The sequence below is a fragment of the Numenius arquata genome, chromosome 8 (genome assembly GCF_964106895.1).
Source record: "Numenius arquata chromosome 8, bNumArq3.hap1.1, whole genome shotgun sequence".
Classification (NCBI taxonomy): domain Eukaryota; kingdom Metazoa; phylum Chordata; class Aves; order Charadriiformes; family Scolopacidae; genus Numenius; species Numenius arquata.
In genome coordinates, this window is record NC_133583.1 from 33,361,084 (window position 1) to 33,388,313 (window position 27,230).

The 27,230-nt window shown below is 51.2% G+C and overlaps 1 protein-coding gene across 2 annotated transcripts in view; it reads right to left on the reverse strand.

Moving 5' to 3' along the window:
- Positions 1–15,482: 15,482 nt before the first annotated feature.
- Positions 15,483–27,230, reverse strand: part of LMX1A (LIM homeobox transcription factor 1 alpha) — a 44,009-nt gene continuing 32,261 nt past the window's right edge. For both annotated transcript variants that reach the window (XM_074151970.1, XM_074151969.1), the window contains 6 exons: positions 21,480–21,712; positions 16,573–16,742; positions 16,342–16,419; positions 16,166–16,235; positions 15,875–16,045; positions 15,483–15,643 (listed from right to left, as the gene is read on the reverse strand). In XM_074151970.1, the coding sequence (XP_074008071.1) occupies positions 15,483–15,643; positions 15,875–16,045; positions 16,166–16,235; positions 16,342–16,419; positions 16,573–16,742; positions 21,480–21,712 (883 nt within the window). The remainder of the gene's footprint in view (positions 15,644–15,874; positions 16,046–16,165; positions 16,236–16,341; positions 16,420–16,572; positions 16,743–21,479; positions 21,713–27,230) is intronic.

A 27,230-nucleotide genomic window follows, 5' to 3' on the forward strand; every position in this document is an offset into this window, starting at 1 on the left:
TCTGAGCTCTGTGCCGCTGTACCTGCTTATTGCTACCCAGCTAGGCTCTCCTGAAGTTGGCTCAATTATATCTACCCTCCAGCCATCAGGAACCTCAGCTGTGTTTCACAACCATGACTGCAACCTGACCGTTTCACCCAGCCTCTAAGCTGTCTGTGTATGAAGACGAGGCAGAGGTCACCATCAACACCATTCGCTTCCTCAGGCCCAGAGGCCAGATTTGGGTAGGGTGATACGGTAGCTGGAGATGCAAAAATGCCCTCAGCACTGGTGTTGTTCACACCTTCAAACAGCCTGGCTCTAAACAGTTTTTGGGTTGTCACTGCAGAATGCCTATGCAGTCCTGCAAGTCATTTTCCTTGGCTCCAGGGTCTACTTGCAGATGACCAATCAACCTGGTGCATTATTCCTTAGCACTGCTCCACGACAGTTCACAAACAGAATGCATACCTTCTCCATATACTTCCCCCTACTGCTAGAAAAAAGTGAAATAACAGGAAACTAACTTCACCATTCCACAAGTTCTTACTAAGCAAATTTCTGCAAGTTACTCATTACCCATCAGCAGAGACAGTATGGGAACGCATCCTGAAGACTTTGCTGCCTTTGCAACTGAGACTTCTGCAAGCCTATACTTCATCTTTTGTTCCCAAGATGTCATACTGACCTGAATAGACCCAAGCAAGAAAAGCATTGCAGCAGACTGAAAGAAACCACCAAAACCCCAAAGTGCTGGAGCCTAACTGTTGTTCTCTGGTTTTGACCACTTTAAGTCATTCACTGCTATCTCCTGTGCAGCCATTACCTGTCACAGAAGACACTTTGTTCATGTATTTGAGGCCAAGTTCTAATCACCAAATGTAATAGGGCAAGATGAGTGACAGATTGACACAATTAATTTTCATGTTCCCCCTAGTAACATTGATTTTAGGGCATTCAGTCCTTACAAGTCACTGAATGCAAGGGAAAACTTGTCTCTGATCTTTTCAGTAAAGGTCAAAAGGGTGCTCAGATCTTCGTATGGGAGCTCAACTGTTCAAATGCCCTTCAGGGTTTTGAAGGCTGCCCCACTCACGTGAATCTAGGAACTGCTGCTCTGACTGTATTTGCTCAGGGAGGACTCACTGAGAAGGTTGTATGGACACATCTGTGGTAGTACTTGAACACTCAAAACTTACTTGAGCCTGTCTGTCTACAGAGCACATACAGGGCTTGAATTGATCACTGGATGTTGATCTTCTAAAGACTGGTTCTAGCACTAAATCCTTTTCCATCTTGACCTAACCAGGGACTGATGGTGACCAGTGCTCTGATTTGTTCCTGCTGTAATAGCCCTTACACTGCACCGGCAGCTCTCACTAGCAGGATGTCTGTCTACCCTTACCATTCCAAACCAACTGGATGGACACAGGTCCCACACTGCTGGAAGATGCTCAGAGATGAACCAGTCAGGAGGAGTCTATTCTAGCTCTGCTTATGGGAACACTGGTTGTGTCCTGGCTTATGGTTTGGGGCTTCCAGTTTAGGACCTGGCCTGTTTTTTCTCCAGGCAGAGAACTCCACAGTGCCATGATGTTCGGTAAGAGAGCAGAGAATGTAAAATGTTATTAAAGCAGCCTATGAAGACTGGTTTCATGGTTCACATCAGGTAAGTATATCTCAGCTTCAAAGAAATTGAGGGCAGAGAAGTAACAGCCCCAGCCCTTGAGGTGAACTCTGACATCTGATGTACCCTCCCCATGCACACAGTCTTTATGACCTGTATTTCTCCAACCCTTCTTTCCATGAGCCCAGCATGAAGACTTGTTAGGACAGCCCCAATCCCAAACGCATGACTCACCAGCTCCTGATTTCCCAAATCTCCATCTATTTTCTGATCCCAATTGCCCTCTTAGCCTGCTGAGTGTGTGCCTTATTTACAGCTATTTCCCACATTTCATTTTCTACACAAATCCATTATATATCTCTTTTGAGACAGAACAGCTTCTCAAAGATCTGTTTGCTTCTTAGTGTAGACATGCATGCAGATGTTCTCCCTCCAACACACCTTTCTGAAAGCAAGGACCCCAGGTGGGGAGACCAGAGTGCTTTAGATACACAAGAAGGCTGAATCCAGTAACAAATAGAGAAGCAGATTACTTTCAAATCTAGCCTGGATCCCTTCTTGGAGCATCCAACACAAGCTGCTGGGCTCACCAACCCACTGGCCAAGGATGTTCCCTGACCCTGTATCCCCCCATGCATCCATCCCTGAGGATGTTCCCTGACTCCATATCCCCCCAGAACTTTCCCTGTCCCCAGGCCATCTAGTCCTGGCCCCATCCTTTCCTCTCCACCCTTCCTCTGTACCCTGCTGTTAAACAATGCCCATCCTAAGAAAACCACCCCACAAGCAGGTGAGCGACCACAACAAAGCAGCCCTGCTATGCGCGGCATCCCTGCTCATGAGCCAAGCTGGGAGATTCACCTGTGCGGCCCAGACAGGGAAGAATTGTTTGGAGCAAAACACTGTGCAATCAAGTGGAGATAGCAGAGGCAATGGGGTCAGGCAGGCTGCCTGGGGCATCTTTCATCTCTGACTTCGGGAGGTGGGGTGTAAAGTGCACGCTGGCCAGGCCTGAGGCAGGCTCAAAGGCAGCCTTGTTCTGCCAGCTATCTGCCATCTCTCTGATGTCACACGTTTCATTTGGGCAGCTCACTTCAAAGGCCCCCTTCTCGTGCTCCCTCCCTCCCTCCCCTTGCCCCTTTCTCTCCTCTCTGGGTTTGGATTTTGCTATTGGAGGGATAGTAGCCCAGCTTTCCGAAAACTATTTTGCTGTGCAAAAAAAAAAAAAAATTAAAAAAAAAAAAAGATGTTTAAAGAGCAGCTGCCCAAGTTAACCCAGTTCAAGGAGGGCAGGGCTGGGACAGCCACTGGGAAACCAAGGTCTCTCACTCTCCTTCCCTATCACGCTTAAGCTCTCTACAAGCAGCAGCAAATCTGGGCCTATCCTGGCTTCTCCAGCACCCCAAATCCTCCTCAGTTGACAAGGGGATCCTCCCTGTATCTGCATCCACCATACATTTGCTACGGGCACCTCTGTGTCATGGCTCCTGGCCAAGCAGAGGTCCAGTTTTGGCCAGAGTTTCCAGGGTAACTGTAAACCTCCACCTTAAACCATATCAAACACCACCTTGGCATACTCAAGGCAGCAGGGTACACAGCATCCAGCTCCACAACACTTGCTGGGTGCCTTGAGGCACATCCTGCAGGCAGGAGGCCAAAATATCAGCCATGATGTGCTGGCCATGCCAAGACAAGACATCTTGCTCAGCTGCAGCCTCTTGTTGAACAACTGTATCTCTGCCAAGCTACACAAACTTGTCCAACGCTGCACAAGAGAAAAATGGCATTTCAAAAGGCTAATAAGGCTCTGGATGCAAGTTGCCTACTGGGAGAACGTGCATCCCAGTAAGTGAAACCTAAAGAGCAGAACGTATCCAGATAGAGTTAGAAAGACCCTGGCCAAAAGCCATTTCCAGTTTTTGTCCTAAGCATGCAAAAAACTCACATGCCCTCAATTAAGTACTAGGTGACTTCTGGTTTCTGAGTTTCAGGAGTTCATCAAAGGCAATTTCAAGCTTTTTTTCCACAGCTGGAAGCTATCCAGTGTAGCAAATATCTTCCTGCACATACCATGCTTCCAGAAGCTGGGGATTTAGAAGTTGAAAAGAAAGCTGCAGGAGGAAAAGGGAGTGAGAGGTGTGCTGGTACCCAGCAGGGCCCAGGGATCCTGCAGAGAAGCTGTTGAAGTTGCACCACCATGCAGTTACCCACATCAGAACACCCTGCCAGGGTAGAAAGTCAGGACACCAGCGTTTCCTTTTTGCTCTGCCACTGCTGCATGCTGTTCTTGCCACATGAAACCCATTTCTCATCCCTGCCTTTGCTGTGCTCCTCCACAGACAATTCCCATTTCACCATGGGGCTAAAGAAGCAGCACCCACCACAAGCTGTCACCAGCTTGACCCAGACTTCTGCCCTGCACCACCCCCTTCACGTGGCAGCCACTTCACCACATGGACATTTGGTGGCTATTCCTTGGCTCATGACTACACTCATGTTACTATTTCAGTTTTGGTGACAGTAGTAGGAAAAGGTACATCAAAATTCAAATAGAAAGATGTAAAATTCAGTCTAAGAAAGAAAAATCACACCCACTCCAGACCCACCAGACTGCTGACCCTTGCTCAGGGTGCATGGACTGCAGGCCATGACTTCTCTAGATCAAACCAAGCCTGCCTGAAGGGCAGCTAACAGCTTGCCTCACATGGGTGATGCTCTGATCCTAGCCATCAGACTGCACAGGCAGCAACCCCTGAGGGTTGCCCCCCAAATCACCCTGGCTTCACACCCCAACACCCTCCCCTGGACAGGCAGGAGATGAGATATGCTGCTGTCCTTCCTCCAGCCCCAAGCCCCATCTCAGCAGCACCTCACCCCATAGGGAGAGGGCATGCAATTCGCATCAAGGAAGCTGTTTTGAGGCCTTGGGGAGCAGAATGTCAGAAATCCCTAGAGGTCATTTCTTAATGCTGACAGCTCAGAGAGAGGCGGAGGTACCCTGAATACCAGCCGTGTAAGCAGCAGCCTTTGCTCCCCAACCCAAGCATCCGCAGGAGGATTTAAGGGACTCGCAGAACTTACTGGCAGGTATTAAAAGTTCACTAGGGCTGTAATAGCAATCTGTCAGCGTGCTGCTAATCCATCTTGACAGAAACTTTATAAGAAGTTGAAGCGTGTTAAATAGTCCTGGAGTTTAAGCAGAGCAAATGCAAGGAAGGTGGTTTAAAGCAAAGGCTGTTTTCCTTGGACCCCTGACCAAAAGCCCAAGGGCCAGCTCAGGGTTTGACTCTGTAAACAGCTTCTCTCCCGGAGGAGGAAAAGAAGAGACACCTTTAGAAAGTACCATCACCCAGACAGCACGGAGCAACACCCTGGGCACCCGATGGGCTGTCCCGCAGGCAGCTGGTGCGCAGGCAGCCATGCACAATAGCGGCTCTGTGCGCTCGCCCAGCCGCCCGCACCACAGGAGGTGGGGGACAGCACGCCGGAGGGGTGCTCACAGGGACCATCTGATGCACCTGCGCTCACCTTGGAGTCAAGAATGCAAGTAATTCACATCTGCAAATCCTGGGAAACCCATTAGCGCTGAAACTGGATCCATCCACCCCACCAGGGAAGTTTGCCCAAGTCTGCGCATCACTGTGGTTTCGAGGACATTTTTATCGGCTGGTTATCACAGAGCCCTCAGTCTGGGCTGCGTCATGCAGGTGGTGTGTCGAGAGCGGTATTTTGTGTCCTCCAATCCACGGATGTTAACAGACAGGACAACCAGGTGTAGCCTCCTGGGAAAAGCAGCTCAGAGGGTCTCTCCCAGGACAGCCAGCAGCATGAGCATGGCACACCAGTTACCCACCAGTATGCAGCACACCAAAAGCACAGCTCAGACTAATAGGACTGCAACCTGCCCAGCGCTGAAGGACAGCTTCCCACTGCTCTCCAACATAGAGGTGAGGCTTCCAAGTGCACCATAGGTTTTATTAGGGACCAGCAGCTGAGATGCCACATCCAGTGGGTTCCCACACCAGCAGGACGGCAAACACATTGCAGGAACAAGTTTGTGTGTGTTGGCACCACTCTGAATATTCCCTGCAGTCAGTTCACTCTGGAGCAGATGGCAAAGTTTCATCACCAGCTCTGTATTTCACTACTCTATTTCCAATGAACTTCCCAAGCCTTTTGCCTTTTAGCTAAGGGTTTTGCTTCCTCACTGAAGCATCATATGCAGCAGAAAGCCCCACCAGGAACACAGTTATCATTAGGGAAGCTCCAGACATCTACAAAGAAAGAAGCTTGCACACTGTTAAACTCTCAGTGAGAGCCTCCAGAGGAGTCCTTCAGCCTCACACTCACTAGAGCCTGCTGCCAAAAGAGGGATGGAGAGCAAGACCTTTAGCTAGAAAGAAGAGTAAAAAACTGTCTCTTATGACCCTGCCAAGACCCCAGCCACCTGGATCAGTGGCTGATAAATAGCAGCATATGCCTGACCCATTTCGGCTAGGTCCCCCCACAGAGGGAAGGAATGAGCCAGTAGCAGTAATTCATCTCCTCCACCACCCCAGTACATCATGTGTACTCACAGGTCTCATCTCAGCTAAGCAAGATTCATGGGGTTTCTCAGGCAGAGAAACCTGTTGGCCAGAAGGACTTAGTAGCAGCCCAGCTACCGGGAAGCCTGATCTCCCCTGGCTTTGTGCATCCCTTTGGTGGGCAGCCGTGAGCCCTGCCTCACACCTCAGTTGCAGGTGTGACATGGGGAGCAGTGCTCACCAATACAATTCCTGAAGTCCAGCAAGGGCTGTGCTCACACCAAAGTCTCCCCCATGGAGGGGGAGGGAAGTAGTGGACAGATTTATGGACCTCTTCAGCATCCCTTTATGCAAGACCCACAGAAACCTATTTTTTTTTTAAACTTGCCAAAATTGGCAGAAATTAGACAGCAGCCCCAAAAATCATTTTGGCAAGGAGGTGACAGGCCAGGCAATTGCATAAGCCCTGTCTGAGCAAAAAAGCAAGGTAGGAACATTTACTGGGAAGGAAAGAAGAGCCACCACCAACCTTGCTGCAAATACAGAGCGGGACCTGTAATAACAGCTAAAAGAGGACACAGTAAGTGTCCGGGGGAGGGGCTGTGGTATAGCACAGCAAACTCAACACAACATTAAGGATGTCAGCAAGAGCAGGTAGATTGCAGAACAGGTAATCTGCTACACAGCCCTTGCATGCAGGGAGCCCACTGGCTTCTTCCTTAGGAAGCACCTTGAAACAATCCTGGAGGAATTCACAATCTGGCATTGTCTTTTTGGTTTTTGTTTTCTTTTGTTTTTTGGTGGGGTTTTTTTTGTTGTTGGTTTGTTTCCACCCTCCCCCCCGCCCCAAGCACGCTTCCCCCCAGCACATTGTCATCATCTTCCCCAGGAGTAGAGTTCCTCCCAAGTAACCAGATCCCCCCACCCACAACCACAAAGCGCCTACTGTATTCACCCCGATGCTATCGGGAGGGGCTGCCCGGGTGCACGCGGTCAGGCAGCACCTAAGCTCGGGTGGCCCAGGGCTGTGGGATGAAACAGGACTCTTCTTCGCCCTCCCCGCCCCCCCACCCCCCACCCCAAAACACAACAGCTTTGAGGCCATCATGGGGAGGGCTGAAAATGCAGCATCTCCTCTGCTTATTTGTATTTGGTAGGGAAGCTCTTTCCCGCCAGCTCCAGCCCTGGCCAATGCACTCTCCACCAGGCGCTTTGCAAAAAGCCAGCCCTGCCACGAACATTTGTTAGCTCCTCACGAGCTCCTGGCTGGAGGTGAGCTGGTCACATCAACAGCAGATTTTTATTTCGAGAAAAGGAAAACATAAGCAAGTCAGGGAAACAGCTGTTAAACTGCAGGAATAATCAATTAGAAGGCAATTTCATCATCTTGAATAAGCTTGCTTGCACTTAAAAGCTTTCTGAAGCAAGTGATTAGCCTCTAATTGATGGAAACTGCAAAGCCCAGGAAAGAGGCAAAGCAGCTCAGTTTGTACAACCATTTCTGGGGCACAGCAGAATGCAATGCAACGCCCTTGAGGGTAGCATCTGCCTTTGTGCTTCTTCATGGGTCCACCTCCTTGCCAAAGACTCACTGATACTTTTCTCTGAATCCAGCATCCCCTCCCAATGTCATGCTCCCAGGTAACCCAGCTTGTGGCAGGAAAGCCACCAGTAAAACACCAGCCATGCTGTTCCCCTTCCCTGCAGAAGCCTGGCCATGCTCAGCTGACTGGTGCTGAGAATTGGCCCCATTTCTCATGCCTTAACTTTGAGGATCAAAACAGCTTTCAGATGGTCATAGTGTCTCTTTATGCCTCCTGGTCACCCATGGCAGGGCTGCTCCTTTTGTCCTAACAGGGAAGTGACAGCCCCATCCTCCCCAACCATCCTGGTCCCATCTGCAGCTAACATCCTCTCTTTTAGATGAGCTGCTCTGCCACATTTGCCACTGTCCTTTAACCACTGTGTCCTGTCTGAGCTTCTCACTCTGTCTCCAGTTCTCCCACATCAGCCTTTGTTGAAGAGCTCCTGGCAAAGACAGTCTTTGGCCCATGGGATGAGGCTTCACATGCCCCAGGCCCCCAGGTCTTCTACTGGCAGTGCTGGAATGTCACCGCTCCTTCCTCACCCCCCCACCCACTCCAGGAGGAGATAGAGCAGCCAACAGTCGGGTTATAGCTTCTGGCAGGCTCCAGCTAATCCTTTTGGAAGAGTTTCACCAGTCTCCTCTTCCCAAACTCCTCAGGGGCTCTCCAGTTACTTCCCAAATACCTACATGCACTCCGCTGCAGAGCCAAACCCTCCAACCCTGGGACACCAGCTCGAGGTTGTCAGGACAACATAATCAGCCATCCAAGGCACAGGCATTGCGCTGCATCTCTAGTTCCATGATCTCATGTTATATTTTCCACACGGTCCCTGCCTCGTTCAGCAAAGGGGTGATTGCTCACTGCTTTCCATCTCCTCCTCACTTTCTGTGTGCAGCCTCGGGGCCCTCCATGCTCACATATTATTTTGATCTTGTGTTGAGCACAGACTTGTTTCTTTGCTGATACTCTTGGGAAAGCACAGAGAAGCCTGAGGCTCCATGGATACCTCCTGTCACAGCCTCTCCTCTCCAAAGCAGATGTTATTGCACCCGTACCACAAGGAACAGAGGTAAGAGGAGAGCCAGAGCTCCTGGGGGCCAGCCAGTTTCAGAACACCAAAGCTCAGCTCTCCAGAACACTGATCCTGTCTGAGCTCTCTAAGAGTCCTAAATAAGATTGGTCAAAAAGGATCATTAGTTCTTCACCTCACTTGAAACCACCATATTGATAAGGATCCTAGGGCACTTCTTGCTGGGGTAAACCAGCAGCTCCCAATCTCTGTGCCACAGGGTCTGCCTGTCTCCTGCCACAGATTTACTCTGCCCTGAGACCATTATTCAATCCACCAAGCATCCCTCTGAATGAGCCCCCTGTTCTCAGGGTCATCAGAGGAGAAATCTGATCTCCTCTCTCAAGCAGCAGCTCAGAGGGCCCGAGGCGGTGGGAATCTGCTGTTCTTCACCGAAAGTGCTGTCGGTATTTGATCACTTGGAGTGTTTTGACATGGTTTGCAGTTGGATACGTTCGTCCTCAGCCTGTGAACTTATACATGTCAACCAGCAAGCACATGTCAGCCGCCACATCAGTGTCTAGGAGGTCTACAGCTGACAAGGTAACCTTTTCATGACCAACACATTGCCACTCAGAGGAACAGAGACAAGAATTTGGTCTGATGTCCAACCAGATAAGCAGCTATTATTCACCCTTTTACACCTGAATAGGTTCTAACCCTTTTCCTGCCTTTCCATTGCAAGTCTTTACCATTTCACAAAGCTTTTCTTAAAATGAACTTTCCATGCAGATGCTGAGCCGTGGAAGAAAAGACTTAGTAAATGCAAGTCACAGATTTGGACAGCTGGTGTTACCTGGGAGCTTGCTCACAGACCTACCATAAGGCCAAGGCACTCATCCTCAGTGGTTTGAGCCCTATCATGTGTCACAAGACAAGCGATTTCTAATGATGGGTGACATTTTGTGCTCAGAACAGCATCAGTGTAGATATCAGACATCTGGCAAATTATTTCACTCTGGAAAGGTAACAGAGGCAAGCAAAGCTTTGGTCTTTTCCCGCCAGAAAAGCTACATTTGCTACCTCCCATATCCAGTTCCAGGGAAAGACCCTGCCTGTGGCTTCCCTGGGATTCATGCTCTCTCCACCTCAGATATGTAGAAAGAAAACCCAACTCATGTGAGTACATAAGAAACTCTCCTGCAGGCTCTTTTTTTATATGAGTTTACGCCTACATCACACAAGAAAGCAGCCCCCACCCTGCCAGACCCTGTGCAGCAAGGGGTTGGGGAGGTGGCTGTGCACCGAGGTTCACACATGGGCCTCCTCACTGCACCAAGCTCCTCTCTGCTAGGAAGCTGTCCACTTTGGTGTCTTAGTGGCCATATCTCAGCTGGCAGAAGCCAGCGTAGTTCCACTGACTTCAGTAGAGCCAGGCCATTTTGAGCAAGGCAAGGATCCAACTCTTCAACTGGACATAATTTTCCTAGACAGCATCTGCTACCAAGGTGACATGCTTCCAGGAAGGTTGCTTGTTCCTGTGTCTATGCACTACAAGACTCCCACAAACACCATCAAGGTTTAAATCTCCAAATAAAAACCCAGGCAGATTTAGCCAATACCATTTTGAGTTTCACTCCAGTCTGCATCTGCCACAAGTTCCTGTACCAACCATTCACAAAGAGCAAGTTAATTAACATAATATCACTCAGATCTAGCTCTTTCCTGGCTATCAGTATCATCTAATCAGTGTCCTCAACTGAAAAGTAATCTCTGACTTGATCTTTCCTTGGCCACCAAGCAGTGCCTGAACAGAGGGGGCTTTGTTTTGAGTCACTAGAGACATGAAGGTCAGCTCCCAACCTTTTCCTGGCATTGCCCTTGTCTTGGAGAGTAAGGTAGAGCCTGTTTTCATATCAGACCTTGTTCTTTTCTTCCTGGCTTTAACAAGAAGATATCATTTGTCCCAGGGAGCTGCTCCCCAGGCCGAGTGGGCTGAGACATGGACCACAATATGGCAGAGCAGCACCATGAAAGTACATGCCAGGGGGGCAGTCCTGAACCCACCACCCACCCAGGGACATAAAACAATCCATCCAGCCTGACAAGGAGTCATCTGCCATGCAGTGACTCCATCACCTGCAGAAGATAAGACCCAGCCAGCTTTTGCTTTGGCAGGATCCGTCCACACCCTGAAATAAGGCACAACAGAATATGAAATCCAGATGACAAGAGGATCCACATCTGTTCCTGCATTGCACAATTGCAAGCTGGACTTGTGTTTGGGTTGTACCAAGCACACAGGCCAACTTGCAGGAGGAGGACAGGTTTTAAGACCATGAATTCTGTTGATTCTATGAGATAAGATCTGCCCCCTTCCACAATACTGATCCTTCCCCCAAATTATATACTATATATAATAACTTCATACATATACACACACATACTTTGAGATACTGTTATTATAGCACGTCATTACATTTTCACAAGATTTTAAAAGCAGGCAATCAGTCTGTATGACATGGGTTTTATGGGGGCTTTATTCTGGGGGAAGTAATTTGGTAAGTGTAAATTGATAGTTAGGCTGATGAAAAGCCAGACTGATGTAGGTGAACATTTTTCAAATAGGAGATAGCTGTAGGTGGGGAAGACAAGCCTTTTATCTTTAAACAATTTCATTTTATTTTTTTAAATTTAAACACGATGTTTTAAGAAGTATCCAAGTGAGGAGAATTTTAAAGGCAATTTTAATAACAACTAATGAAAACATCAATTTTTCTATTGCAAGCCTGGGCAGTGTTAACCCAGCTATTACCTACAGCTGGATCCTACAAATCACTCTCAGGCTGGCTTCATGGATCACAGCAGCTCCTCCACCTCCCCCAATTCTGCCCCCTTTCCACAAGCAAAGCTCATCACCAACCTCCAGCCCCCAGTGACTATCAGCCTCACCCCTCTGCTCCACTAGCAGCAGCCAGCATTTCTCCAAGACCTTCAAGCCCAGTGACAGAGAAATCTCAAGACATCATTTCCCCAACAGGTCCAACCCTTTTCTTTGCTGCTGTGGAGCCCTCCTGTGCCAAAATCCCAAACTGAAAGATAGGATTTTGTCTTTCTGTGTTATCCACCCCGAAGCTGGGTTTGGAAACAGCCAGCCAAAAAATTATGCTTAGCCAACATTTAAAAATGCTAGCACTTACAACAGGTATCAGTGTTGTGCTTTGCAAGAGAAAAGTAGACAAAACCCGAAGTCTCTACAAAGAAATCCCCCAACACATAATTCTCTTAGAAAGAGCAAAGGCCTTAGAAACAGCAAATTTTGCACACAAGCACCTACCCTGCTGTCCTTCACAAGATCATCTCAAATCAGGCCAGGCAGCTTCCTAGGGCACATCTTCCCACCTCCTCCCAAACCCAGGCAACCTGTGAATCCTGCTTGTATAGGGTTTTACCCTCCCTCCTGCAACACCTTCACCTGGTGACTCATTAATTACATCCCAAATGAGCAAGCAGGCACAGGTGAGACACTTCTACTGGAAGAGAAGACCCTGCAGCTTAATGTACCTTATTTAATTCTGCATGGAAAGCCTTCTCCTACATGTTAGACATGTCTGAGGCAACAGAGGCCAGACAAAGGCTCAGAGAGGTTTTGTAATCAAAATGTTGTCGAGAGAGCCTGTTCAGTGTCTAAAAATAAGTCTTTATTTTGGGGAGCAAGGGGAAACACTGGGCTGCAGGGTGACCAAGAACACAATCCCAAGCAGTTTGGGTCAGGCAGGCTGCCCAGCACCCTGTCCCAAGATATGATTCGGTGACTGGAACAAATGGGACGCTGCTGGGCTGGGGCTGCTGCAGGGTTTTGCAGCAGTTGCCATTCATAGGGTCTGGTGCCATGCTCTTCTGCCCTGAAATAGAGCAAAATCCAAGAAATTCAGGCTGTTCCTGGGGAACTACAACTTGCAAAATAAAAATCACAAGCTTTCTTCACACGGTCACAGTATTTTAGAACATTTTTTTCTGCAGGTTGGACTTGGAAAACACTTTTATAGCACAGGAACAGCAGAGCAGTGACTGATGAAGGGCAGGAAGGAGAACACCTTGTTTTGAACATCTCAGACAATGAGTTGTGGGTCCCCAATTTGGTGGCATCAGCACATACCCCTAGAACCTCTCCATGTCAGGGAGCTGTGATGAGAACAACTTCTATTGGGAAATACCCACTTATACCTTTTAGGCAGCCCTAGTATGGAGTTGCCCACAGCCCTGCCATGGAGGGTTGCGGTTCATGGTGAAGTGATGGTCCAGATGAGAGCACTTATAACCCGGCCTGCAGAAATGCTTTCCCACTCCTGCGGTCCCCCTGCCCTGAAGAAGGATGAATGCCTCCCAGCCATGCTCTGCTCAGTGAGCTATGTCAACCAGGGATGTGAAGGTACCAATGAAGTCTGCAGGGTATTTTAAGCCAAGAGCTCATGCATTCGGGAAAATGTTTTGCTAGTAACCTGGCTGTCCTGGATTCTCCAGCTCTCCTTCAATGCTGAGACTACAGAAACACTGTGGGCAGGTATAAACATGAAGCAGAGTTTTCTGTTAGTACAAATACACAGAAGCCCATGCAGAGAGCTGGAAAACATGGAAAACACTTTTCTCCTTTTCTCCATCCTTTCTCCATCCTTCCCCCCCTCCTCCACCCTTGTTGTAAAGAAGGTTGCCTGGTGTCTGGCCTCCCTTTTTCTTTTGTCATTTTGGGTGGGAGTCACTTCTGCTGCCTACAGATGTCTACAAATTGGTTGTTCACAGCTGAACTAGTTCTGCACAGTCCTTCTGTGCTTGGTAGAGAGACCCAGCAAGCCCCTCACTGCCACCTTGGATGGGATCCAGAGGTGTGTCACCTTCCAGATCCACTACTCTCTGTCCGTTGGCCAGAGGACCCTCAAAGGCCAGTTTAGTCCCAGACCAGAGAATATTTGATATCAAAACCCCAAAGAGCAGAAGCTTCACCCATGGTCTACTCTACCCAACACCTTGCCGACTTTGGAGATGATTCAAACCCTTCCCTCTCTGAGTCAACAGGACACACCCCACGCAAGAAAAGACCAGGCTTTCATTACTTTTTTCAGAGATTTTTTTGTCTTTTTAATTGCATCTTGGTACGTGATTTCTGACAGTGTGTCAGCATCTCCCGCTGGGTCAGCCATCTCTGGACCCCGCTACATTCAGTGTCAGATCGTACAGTGGCAATGAGCCAGTGTTTTGAGCCTCACAGCCACTTGCATGTCTTTATGGGTTGTCGCTTACATCATTTGTGAACAGCAGCACAAAAGGACACAACGCATGAAAACGAGAGTGGGGATGAGGTGAGGGTCAGCTGAAGGCTTGACCCTAAGGAGAACTCTCCCCAGGTTCCCACAGCTCCTGCAGGGATGAACCCAAGCACGTAGTGGGAAATGCAGGGCTCTCCCTTCTTCCTCCTTCACCCGAGTGATGGCGATATGGACTGCGATGTTCTCCAGAGCCAGGACAGGAGCTCACACTGGTCTAGCACCCATATTTGAAGGTATGGGACGGGGTCGCTGGCAGAGGAAGAGAGGTGATGCAGAGAAGCATGGCTGAGCCCTTACGGGCCAGGTTGTCCACCAGCTCCAGCAGTGTCGTCCACTCCACACCGATCTCCTGGACACATCCAGCGCCACGGACAGGACCTGGCCACTGTGCTGTCCCCATCGATCTGCAAGTGGAGGAGCAGGTCCCTGGAGCTAGTCCTGCTTTGGGTTTCAACTGCACCTCAAAACCAGTGCGGCAACCTGAGAGCACCAAAAATAACTAACCCCAAAACCCAAAAACCTATTGCCTGAAGTGAACTGATGTTCCTTCCCTGCCACTGGGCTTTTGCAACCTAAACATAACGTTTATAAAAAGTAAATTATTTCATCTTATAACTTAAGTGCATTGAGTATTTCCTTAAATATGGTTCACGCTGAAAATAAAGTTACTTTTGCTGTACAGTAAATTTCTGATAGACTTAGAAATAAACTTTGTTGATACAATCTGGCAGGTGTGGCTGTGCAGTACATCACCCACAGCTGCACAGCTCTGCACACACACACGTGTGTGCCCACACACACACACACATACACACACAGAGCCCCATCCTTGGGGACGGGGACGATGCTAGGGGTTTCTAGCTTTCTATATTCGCATGGGAACATCTATCTTAAAAGTCCCCATGTTTAAACAGCGAGGACTTAAGCTGGTTGAGAGAACAGAGGGAAAACCCCGCAGTGAAATTTTCCCCATGTTTCCCTAAAGCATTGTCAGCTTTTCAAATTTCAAAGCCCAGCTGAATCTACGGGCTTCCCCCCCTGCAGATCAGCAGTTTGCTCATTCCACTGCTCTGACCGAAGGTGGTGCAGAGGGGATATGGCACTGGGATGCTCCTGCGGGGAGGGTTTCCCCCTCCCCCTGCCTTTCCCCCTGCTGAAACGAGAAATTTGGTTCCCCGTTTGAAATTTGAAAACCCACCAGCCAGCTGCAAAAACCACTCCTGTCCCTAATCCTAGGCTCCTAAGAGAAACATGAAACTATGCAACCCATAACTTAACTCGCTCCTTGGGAATCCCAAGCTACAACATATTGTTTGACAGCATCCCAGCAGTGTCGCTTCCCCCTCCCTCCCAACCCCGGAGGCTCTGCAGCCCCTCCTGAGGCAGCGTGGCGGCATCGGCTGCCCCGTGCCGGGGACCATGCCATGCTCAGGAGGTGAAGTAGGAGTTCTGCATGGAGTAGAGGTGGTCGATGGGGTTCCCCACTCGTGCCTGGAGCGGCCCCGCATCCGCCGTGGCGAGGAAGCAGTCACCCAGGTTGCTCAGTGAGGTATCATCGCTATCCAAGTCGTGGAAGAGGGGCTCAGCACCTTTGGAAGCAGGAAAAGAGTAGAAGGGCTTCAGATCCTGGTTTCTCCTCTGGCACCTTGACAGTGTCCAGTACCCCCAGCTTTTGCAGTGGGAGGATTTAGGGAAGAGGGAACTGCTGTCTTCCCAGAAATCACTGCTTCCCTCATGCATACCCCCACCACACAGCCCCCCGCCATGGCCCAGCATCTCTTCGATGGATAGAAGGCAAGAGGCAAACCCTGGAGCCTTACCATAGGGGTGCATGTGGTCTCCGGGCATCTGCGGCGGGGTGAGCCCTTGCCGGAAGGGGTCGGAGCTGTAGACGCTCTGCTCCATGCCCAGCAGCTGCTGGGGTGGGGGCAGAGCAGTGTAGGGGTTCAGCATCCCCTCCAGCCCCGTGCTGCCACCACCATTTGTCTGGGCTGGAAGGTAAGAGCAAGCTGTCAGTAGGGCTGCTGCTTTTTGCTCCCTTGGAAAGCCTGGGGAGGGCTGGAAAATGGGAAGACCCTGAGTGCGGGGAGGGTTGGGTGTGAGGAGGGTACCTGAGCTCAGGCGTTGTGTGTTTTGCTGATCCTGCTGCTGCTGCTGTTGCCTCCTGGCGAGCTTCTTCATCTGGGAACAGGGAAAAAAATGGGGTCAAATCATCCCCTGGCCAGAGCGAGGAGGGAGGAGAGCTCTGGCACTGGCTGCTGGTGGTCGGCTACCTCCATGCACCCACCTTTGCTCGCTGGTTCTGGAACCAGACCTGCACCACACGGACGCTCAGCCCCGTCTCAGCTGCCAGTGTCTCCCGCACCTTGGAGAGAGGAATGACAGAGGTGTCTCAGCCCCCTTAGCTTTTTGGGGGCACTTTAGGAGGATACAGAACAGCCAGGGCAAGTACTTGCCCAGAATCCAGGATACCCCTGGGGGGTTGGAGGTGGCTGAGAACAAGCTCTTCTCCCCATACCTTCCTGCACGGCTTGGAGGAGACCTCAAACGATGCCTTGAATGCCCTCCGCTGCTGCGTAGTTAGGATTGTCCGGGGTCTCTTGGGCCGCTTGTGATCCTTTCCGTCCTCAGCACCCTTCCCCGAGGCTTGGCCCAGTTTGCAGATGCTGTCCTCATCATCACTTTTGCCTAAGGGAGGGGAAAAAAAAAGCAGGTCCGTTACAGACAATGGACCACGCACATCATTTTCCAGAATGTCCAAAATAATCTGGGAGACTTAAAACAAGGTGGTGTTGGTGGGGATCTTCTTGTGAATGTGTGTGACGAGCTGAGGTTTGGGGCTGACCGACCTATGGCAGCTCAGACAGGGGGAGAGCTGCCGTGACAGCTCTATAACTCTCTATAGTTTGCGGTCACTCAGCCAGCAGATGTGCTTTTTGGTTCTTCTTTTCCCCAACAGTCTGAGCAGCTGCAATGTGAAACCCTGGGACACCTGATTTTCCCTCTATCAGACCCAAATCCCTGCCCACTCCACAGGGATTTCCTGCCAGGGCACAGCAGTGGATACATCTGGACAGAGACACACAGGTCACATCCATATGAGGGGACAGCAGCCATCAAGGACTGCTGTGCTCCTGGGGCTGTTCCCCAGCCCAGCCAGGGACCAGGCATTTGGTCCCTCTGCCCAGACATTCCTGGCTGGGGGAGGTCAGGCCAAAGGGCGAGCAGAGATGCTCAGAGAGGGCAATGTGTTAGTCAAGACCCCACAAACCCCTCCTGCTTTGCCCTACCATGGAAGTCCACTCCATTCAGAGCGCGGAGTTTCAACCACAAATATAAGGGGCACCTTTTCACCTCTATTTCCCCCCTTCTGAAGAGTTTAAATCTCCCTGGATAGAAGCCCAGGCTGCTTCAAGCTTCACCCCCTTGGGTACTCGCTGCAATGTGCTGTTCCGTTGTGTTCCCAGGCACTGATATGTATCTCCTTGCTGTTCTCCACTGCTCAGGGCCATGGGGCCTTTGGGCAGGAGCTTCTCCGAGAAAGCAGGCAGTGCTGCCCTGCCTCTTACCAGCCCTCCTCATTCACCGCATTGCCACACCATGTCCATGACCTTGCTTGCGTGGAAGGGCTGTAATGCAGATTTGACAGCACAGGTCCTTCCCTCTCACAAGCCATAAATCACTTACAGCCTTTTCCAGAAAGCTCCTCCACCATCCTTTTGGGAATCAGCAACGGAGCTGAGGTGCTGGTTTGATGCAGACGCAGACTGGAAGGCTGTGCTTGGCCCAAGTCCCATCCCGGGCTTGCCACGTGTCCGAGAGATGGGGATGCACCAGGGGTTGTGAGCCTGACCCAGAGTAATTCATGGATAAAGCAGGTCAGGTCACACCCCACGACAAGAGCTAATCATGGATAACACAAAGCAGGTAAGTATAAATTCAATAGCAGCCCAGCTGGAAGATGGGGAAAGACAGGAGCAGACTGGGGCGAGGGGAGGCAATGTTTCCTGCAGAGAAACAGGTACCCAAAGATGCTCTTGGGTACCAGTTACCTCCTCCTCTGTACTGCTGGGCTCTCTCCTGGGCTCACCAGCCACTATGGAGACCTTCCCTGTGGTGAGGGCTGGGACACAGAGAGGTGTCCATGCTGGTGGTCCCCAACACAGGCTGTAGCTGGGTGCTGGCCTCCAGAAGCCAGTGCCCTACTTCTGCCACTCACTCACAGCACATCCATGGCATGCCAACAACAGCAATGGCAATGGGAAAGACAAACTGCTGGTTTCTTGCATGTCCCAGTGCAAGAGATACAGTAATGCAGAAGTTCTCCAGCTCCAGTGCTGGGGACCCCCGGGGCACGGAGTCTCTGATAGCTAATGGGGCTGAGCAGCGGATGCCTCTGTCTCCTCCTCAGTGCCAGCACAAGGAGGGTCTCTGCTTTGCTGAGCTGCCTGCTCTCCTGAAACCTGAAGGAGTTTAATTTTGATGGAAGGGTACAGATTTTTTACAAATAGTGGAGGGAGGAATGTCAACTGATGGAGACATTTCAGTTCCTGAACCCCTTTGCACCTTAACAGGAGGTTAGCACCTGAATCCCCCCTAGTCCCACAGGGACAGAGCCCAGCAGGGGGGGAGCCAGAGGCTCATGGACTCTATCAAGTAAAAGATGCTCAAAACCAACGCCAAGGGGGAAAACCACACTCCCAGCAGCACCCCCCCACACTGCCCCCAGACCCTCCCCCCCAACACCTGCTCCCCAAATCCCTCCCAGAGTCAAAGGGAAAGAAGGAAAAGCGAAGCCGGATTTGGCAGGGTATTACTTTTAATTAACTCTCCCTTTCAAGCCTTTCCCCACCAAGGAGGGGGGAGAAATTAATGAGTGTCTGGGGCTGCCCCTGACGTCACCTGGGAAGGGGCCGAGGCGATGGATATTGTGCGGCGTGCCCTCGGTCCGACCCGCCGAGCCCGCATCCCGCCGCTGGGGCCAGGACATTCCTCGCTCGAGAGGATTTAGGGAGAGGAGAAACGTTAGGACGCTTTTAATTGGAAAGCGGGGTCCTCTTTCAGAGGGGCTTGTTTACTTAGGCTGGGCGGTGGAGGCTCGGGGGAGGCAGTAATTGAAGCAAGGGTTTGGGAGATTACAGACAACATATGGCTCGCTTTTTATCTGCACTTTCTCATAAAGTGGCCTTTGGTGCGCGGCGGCCAGGGGGAGGGAGCGCAGGGGGCTTCAAAGCAGCAAAAAGGGGACTGGGGAGAGGCTGGACACGCACATCGCGTGCTGCTGGTGAAGGGTATCCAGGACCAGTGCTGGAGGGGGGACACCCATCTGCATCCCCCAGCATGGCGGTGGGGCCCCTAGGGGGAATGTGGCGGGAGGGAACAAAGCCATGCCATGCCGAGCATCTGCATGGGATGCGCACCTGGGCTGGTCCCTGCTGTGCCACCGTTCCCAGAGCCACACGCCATCCTAAGACAAACTGTTGGTGGCCACCAAAACCAGGCAGGGACAGCGGTCGGGCTAAGCTATATGGTCTGTGGGGAGACGGGAAGGGCTGGGACCCCTCAGCCTGGGGCTGCCAGGGGTGGGTTTCTGACCAGCCTAGGGGTTATTGTGCCCTTTTGATCCCACACTGGCCCTTTGCATCCCTTGGGTCTCAGCTGCAGTTTCCACTGAAATAAGTATTTCCCATCGAGGTTTTTGCTAATTGAAGCTTTCGGTTTGGCCAGAGCTCCTGGCAAAGGGGCTGGACCATGAGCCAATGAGTCACTGGGGAGAAAAAGCTCCCCAACCTTTCCCAAACTGCCCTTTTCCCCCACTAGGAATAAACCCAAAACATTGTGAGACCAGAGGCCAATTAACTTTTTTTCCTGCATGATATCTCCTCATTGGTTCCTATTTTAACTGAAAGAGTTTGTACATCCCATAAGGAAAGAATAATAATTCTTCAATCAATTAAGGATTTTCCCAGGGCTAAGGCCAGAGCCAGCGCCAGCGTGCCGGATCCTGCTGCTTTCCTGCCCCTCCAGCTCCTCCAGCATTGGACCATCACTTACTGGCTCCCTTCAGCCACCTCCTCCCATGGCCTCACTCTTTATTTTTAAATATCATCACCGCTCTTCAGGGTGAGGATTTTCTCTTTCGAGCGAGCAGGGTTGCAGTGCTAGGACAGAGCCAGCTGAAAAGCAGCTGGGCTCTAGCTGCTGAGGAGCACGATATTAAAGAGAAACATGGGCTTTGAACTATTTTTTCTCCATCCCCACCGACATCATCCCTGTCCCTCCATGCACCTTCCCCCAGCGGCAGCATCACCTGTGCCTGCTGGTGAGTGCCAGGCTTTGCCATGTCTGTGACCTGCTCCACTTTGCACCTTAATGACACCCTCCTAAACAGGCTCATAATGCTGATTTTTTTCCTTTTTTTTTTTAATTCAGATGCGTTAATGCAAGGATTTCTGCTAGCAGATCATTTTCACCACCACCACCACCCGGCCCCCATTGCTGGGTTTTCTTACTAAATTTGTCTTCCTGGTAAACATTCAGATTCAATTTGCATTGACTGGAAATACATATTTTAATGCTGATCTGATGCTCGGGGCAGCCTAACCCAGCAGTGACACCCTGGCTGGAGCGGGATGCCAGCCCCCTGCACATCTCCAGCCATGGTGCCACCTCTCCTGCAGCCCTCCTTGGCTCAGTGGCATCCCAACAGCGTCTCCACGCCGGCCACTGACTGCCTGAGAAGCCACTGGGGACACAAGATTTGCAGGCTCCTTGCCCCCAGCTCATGTTTTAGTTCTGTGCCTCAGTTTCCCCTCTGTATTAAAAAGGGTGGCTGCAGCAGAAGCAGCTCACTTCTTGCACTCAGCCTTTCCGGAGTCCCAGGCAGGGACAGTGAGGCACAGGGGAGGGACACAGGAGGTTTAGCCCAAGGTTGTCTGTGGGATGCTTGGGACCGTGATTTTTTTTTTTTTTAGGAAGAAAATTCTCATTTACAGTGTATTTATACCCAGGGCAGCCCCTTTGTTTTCCTGGGGCAAGGAGATGGGAGATGTCACCTTTGGCTAGCACTGCTCTCCCTCTGCACCTGGGGAGGCTGTATGCCCCTGGGGATGGGGTGCTGGTGCCCTGCACAGGCCAGGAGCACAAACCCTTACAGAAAGGAGCCTAATGAGATGGGATGGTCCCCAGAGCATCCTCCAGCCCTGCAGCCTCTCTGCTGCCAAGGTCCCCGCTTACACCCTCGCTGCCGAGGTGGGAGAGACTCTGGCTGGAGGATGCAATGGTGTTTATAGACCTTTTCCCTTTGGTCCATGGAGCAGAGGTTCAGGGCAGCAAGCCCAAACCTCGCCTCCAGACTCCACCGCGCTCGCAGGGGCCTTGGAGCGTGACCAGCCTGGGAGACACCGGGTGTGGGTGGCCCCTTACCAGAATCCGACAGAGCCGGGCTCACCAAGCTCAGCAGCTCCCGCTCCTTCTCGTAGTCGCCCTTACAGAGGAGCTGCCCCTCCTTCAGCACAAACTCGTCTCCCTTCTGCAGGCGCCGCTCGCAGACGCAGCAGCAGAAGCAGCGCAGGTGGTAGACGCTCTTCTGGGCGCGCATCACCAGCTCGCTGGGCGCGATGGCCTCCAGGCACCCGGCGCACTTCACCGCGAAGAGCCTGGGGGAGCAAGAGGAGACCCCGTTGGGACGCCCGGTGGCATGGTGGCTGCACCCGGTGGGTGGCGTGGCACTGGGGACAAGGGACAGGGCACCCGTGGTAGGGAGATGGGCATCGGCACAGGATCACTGTGTCATCCCGTTGGTGCTTTGATTGCGGCGAGGGGCTGGTCACATTGGTGCTGGCACCCTGCAGTGACACAGCACATGCTGCAAGCTTGCCCTGTGCCAATGGGGGATGCTGCCTTTGGGTCAACTTGAGCGGTTTTGGTTGACGTGTTAGCAGGTGCTTACCATAAATGCAGTCAAAGGATAAAACCCCCAACATCTGGACACTCCGGGTGAAAAGCAAACAGGCGTCAAACCCAACAGTCCAGCCACCACCACCACAAGACATAGGACACAGCACATCTACATGAGTTTTATCAAGCAAACCCTACATGTCCACCCGCCTCCAGCTCATGCCTAGGCATGAGGACATACTGGAGACAGAAAGGGGGCCAGCAACCTCATCCATACCTCTCAATCAACATATGCAGAAAGCACCCACACTGACGGTCACCACAACCACCCAGTCCCTCTGGCCTTGGTCACTGGAACAGCCCCGTTCCTGCTTGCAAACACATCAGCAAGTTTTGGGTTAAGGCCGGTGACAGACTGAAGACTTGATGTGTCAAAAGGAAAAGCAAAAGCTCAGCTTGTTCCTTGACATTAATGTGACAGTGTTTGAGGCATCCCTAATTGTAGAGTTCCCAGGTTTCAACACACTGGCTTTATATTTAAAAGCTGATAATAATAATGACAGCAATAGCACTTTAGGTTGAAACAGAGCTTTTCTTTCTCTGACTTTAAATGTCCTTGCTGAGAAGCTCAGTAGCATGATCAACGATTCACAGTTGGGGACACTGAGGCAAGCAGAGTGGAGTTGATAGCACCAGCGTTGGCTTGAGAGGATTTGGAGGCACCTGGAGCTAAACCTGGGCTGGATGTTTTAAGTGAACGGGATGTTTCCCCCAGTAGAGACGTTTGAAGGTACCAAACCAGAACCTTTTTGCCACCCCCAGATATGTGGTTTTTTTGCTTGGGCCCCATAAAGAAAAAAAAAAAAAATCACTGTTTACCCAGCCTCGTCCTAAATATCTGTGGGAACTGGACATTATTATTCCCCTGTCTTGATGACTTTGGCCCAGAAAGAGAAGTCAGAAGTCAGCACACATCCTGCAAAGGTTATCTCCGAGCATCGCCCATGTCCCAGCCTGGGGGTGCCCCGGGGACCCGTGTGGGGAGCGCTGCATCCAGCCCTCCACCGGTCCCAGATGTCTCCTACCTCCGTGGCCCCATCCCATGTGTCCTCCCCAGGGGAGACCTGTGGGGTGAGGGGGCTGCAGGGCTGGGAAGGGGAAGGGCTGCCCTGCAGCCACCAGTAGGCTTTCAATCCTTTTTTTTTTTTTTGGCTATCACGTAGGAAATGAAAAGTGCTGAGTCAGCCCCATTCCAACAAGGAGAGGAACAGATGTACACAAAACCCTTGCAGCAAAACCATCAGCAAATGGGAAAAAAACTCTAAAGGTTTCTGTGATGAGCCTGATAGCTCATAAAACAAGGAGACGGGGAACAAAGCACGTGTCTTCGTGCCTCAGAGGTAGCTCCCAAGGTGAAGGTGCCCATAACGCCAGGGATGCTGCTGAGCAAAATCTTCCCAGCAGCAAAGGGGCATGTGTCTCACTGCAGCCCCCACGCAGCCTCTGCTCCTGTGAAATCCCAGCCAGGCTTCATTTCACCTTCTCATTTCACCACTTTAGTCACCCAATAGCCGATACACAAGAGGGTCAGCTGTGCAAGCCGCCGGAGGGGGACAGGCAGGCTCCCGCCGCACAGGCAGCGAGCCCGGGAGAGTCGGCAGCAGCTGGTCGCATCTGTGCCTGTCTCATCAGAGACCAGCGCTTGCCTGTGTGCAGCCAGCGAGCCCCGGCAAGGCAGAGCATCCCACCGGTGGGAGGAGGGCAGATACGTGCAGGAGCAGAGGATAAGGCCTGCCTCCCCACACGAACGGGCAGGGTCAGTACCCCTTGAGCATCGAGCTTCAGAGGCAAACAGCTGCCCGCCAGATGTGCGCACAGCTGGTGGGGTGCCAGGGCACACTGCCACCCTCCAGCAGTGCCCACCAGCCTTTGGGGTTGGTTGTCAAGGGGCTTGAGAGGTTGGGAATGGGGCCCCAAAATGTAACCCCCTTTATTGGCGTTGGCTCCCTCCCAACTTGGGGTCCTCCCAAAGACACTTCATACCGGCACATGGGCCATGCCCAGTCCCTTCCAGGTTTTCCCAAAACGGTGGCAGCAAGCACGGAGAGGGGGTGCATCACTCTCCTCGTGCCAGCCAAATCCTGGGTGCCTCAGCAAATTGTAGCCAGCCTCAGCCCAAGAAGTAGGAAAGGGGTGTTATAAAGCTTTTCTAAAACACTATTGTCACTACAGAAAGGGGAAAATCATCACATAAAAGGTGGGAGTTAGGGAGTTTTTATAATTCCAGATAATGCCATTAGTAGCTTTTATTTTTGTACATTCAACTTCTATTTCCCAGGTTTACATACAACTGTCTGTCTCTAAGATATGTGTATTTCCAACATCCCTGTGACTGCCTTGGGAGAAGAAGGATGTATATTCCCTTGTAAGTATCCCTTCCGAAGGGTCATTTTTTTCTTGTTCCAGCTCTGAGAAACACAGGCTTGTGATAATATTTCTGTAGTCATTTCATCTTTAATTATGTCTCTTTTAAGTCAAAGTGGAGGCAATTTGTATTCATCTGGTAACACATTCTCATCCTGTTTAAATGAAGTTTAAGCCCTACCTGTTGGGATTACTAACTGCTCTCAGTAATAAAATATTGATAAGCTATTACGTTACTGCTATCTAATCTTTATGAATGAATGTGCCCCAAATCTCTATTTCCAGGGCACTGATTAGAGAGCCATAAACCTTTGCCAATTAGCCACAGCAGCACCAACCCAGCGATAGATGTTTCCAAACCCAAAGCATGTTGCAAAACAGGAAGGTGTGAGATTTACGTTAAGCTGCCTAATATTAGACACTTAAAGCCCTACTTAGGTCGCTGAATAAATGACTTTATTTCCAAACTGCTGAGTTTCCAACAGCTCCCTCTGAGGGATGCCAGACAGACCAGGCATCTTTCACTGCCCAATGCAGGACTCCCGCATCCCTGGGCAACGTGAGATGCAGAGAAATCCCCATAAAACCTCTGCCACAGTATGAACCCATAAAGAGATGCTTATAAACCCACAATAAACCCAGATCTTAGGCACTAAAAGGTCACAGACATAAAAACTGCAGCCTGCCACAGGTCGTAATGAGGAGAGAGCAAAGGGCATCACTGGTGTCCCAGATCCCTGTAGCCCTGGACAGTACCAGCTCCTCTAGAGGGACTGGGGAGGAAGAGCATACATGGATAACTGCCCCCCCAACAGATAACCCCATGCATGGATAATCCCACCCAGGAATAACCCCACATAGAAGCAGCCCCACATAGAATAACTCCAGCATGGATAACCCAACTGAAACACCCCTGGTCAGCCCATAATGGGGCTGAAGGAAAATTTTGTTCCAGCACCAGATCTAGCAATTAATTTAACATTTTTTGCCTGAGCAAGACACACCAGCCTGGATCCAGAGATGTTTTCCTCCACCTCTGGAATCTCCAGCTCTGTGCCCAGATTGCTCTTGCTGCAAGCAGTAGGCTGCAGAGCAAATGCCATCTTTTCTCCCCTCTCTGCTTCTTTATGCCCTCCTGCAACTACAAAGAGGACTTTGAGATTACATTTCTTTACAGAAGGATGCACAGAAGAAGGACGAGCTCTGCTCAGGGACTTCAACAGGTTTTAAACCAAGAACAAATTACCAATCTCTAAATTGCAATGTGACCACCTTCATTTCTGCCATCCTACGGATGCTGCGGGCTTTAGTTCTTAGTAGATTTTTTTTCTCCCTCCATAGCCTGGGGTTCAAAAGCTATATAAGGCCTGGCTGGCAGCCTTTGGTTTTGTTCAACCAGGTACAAAGCTGGCAGCCAGAGGGCAGAGCACCAGACGGGGTGACCCGCTCAGCACTGTGATGCTCAGTGGAAACCCAGCCTGCCACGGGCAACTCAGTAAAAGCCTCACTGAAGCGCTGACAGTGAATATTTGGAAATAAAAACGAACCCACCCAACTTAGGAAGAATTGGAACAAAAATATGGCGATGCAAGAAGCTTTTATCACATTTAAACGATCCTATATTGATTAATATGCATTAAAATATATTTTTTTAAATTTAGGTGCCCTTTTGAAATGACAATCTGCAGTTTTGAAACAGAAAGGTGGTGGTGATGGGTTTCAAGAAGATCTTGAAACAAAATACTTTGCCATTTCCAAAAGTGCAACATTTCTGCTGGAAGACCCCCGAGCAAGCTAGCTGGTGTCACAGACATCCCCCCCTTTCCCTGGGACACAGTCCCACTTCTCTGTGCAATTCCTTTTCCTCGAGAAAGCCAGCCCAGACCTCTGCTTTGGGGTTTCCCATCCATGCAGCATCACTAAAATCTAGAAATTTCGACATGTGGCCAAAGCCACCTCTGCGGCAGCGCATCCTATGTCCCTTCCCGCCCTGATGGAGGGGGAGCAGTGTGGGCAGCCCCAGCTTCCCATCGGAGCCACCACCCCCTCTTTCTCCCTTTATTTTGAGGTGACAGGCTGAAAGGGGCCATGATTGACAGGCGCTTCCCGGCTGCTGTCTGTCTGCGTGCATGGCATACAAACACGGCCCTTCAGAGCCCCCCCGGGGGGTGGGGAAGGGGGTTGGGGGGGTGGTGGGTCAGGGATGCCAATATTAAATACTGATGGACAAATCTCAAACACCGCACGGAGCCTTGGTTCACACGGCGGGTAAGGCAAGGCAGCTCTGCCCAGCGGAGGGATGCTTTCCTCCCTGCCTGCACCAGCCTGGCCCAGGGATGCGGTGAGAGGGGCAGGGGCAGCCCCTGAGTGACCCCCGGGCTCCTGGCCGAGGGCTGGGCCTGGTGCCATTGGCACCAGTCCCTACGAAGTGGTGCAGGCAGCTGCCCCGCTCACCTCCCTGCCAGGGCTGCCTGCAGCACACGCATCCACAGGGATGCTGGGTTTTCCAGCACCTTGGTGCAGAGACCTGAGCAACTCAACTCCTGCTCTCACCGTGGCTCAGGAGGAGACTAAGCAGACCCCAACTGATCCATCAGAGGGGCAAGGAGCTCCAGCCATCCCCAACCGACGGCTCTCTGGGGTGCAAAGCCATGATCCTCCCCTGGAGCCGCGACCTTGGTGTGGGGATGAGCTGATGGCCACGCACGGCGTGAGAGGCAGAGGAGGCTGGCGGCGGGTGCCGGCAGTGAGACGCAGGCCTCCGCGGGGAGCGAGGATGCCGGATTGAGTTGTCTTGGCACCAGGTCATCTTCTCACTCACTGTCACTCGTCGGAAGGGGGGACGGCAGCACT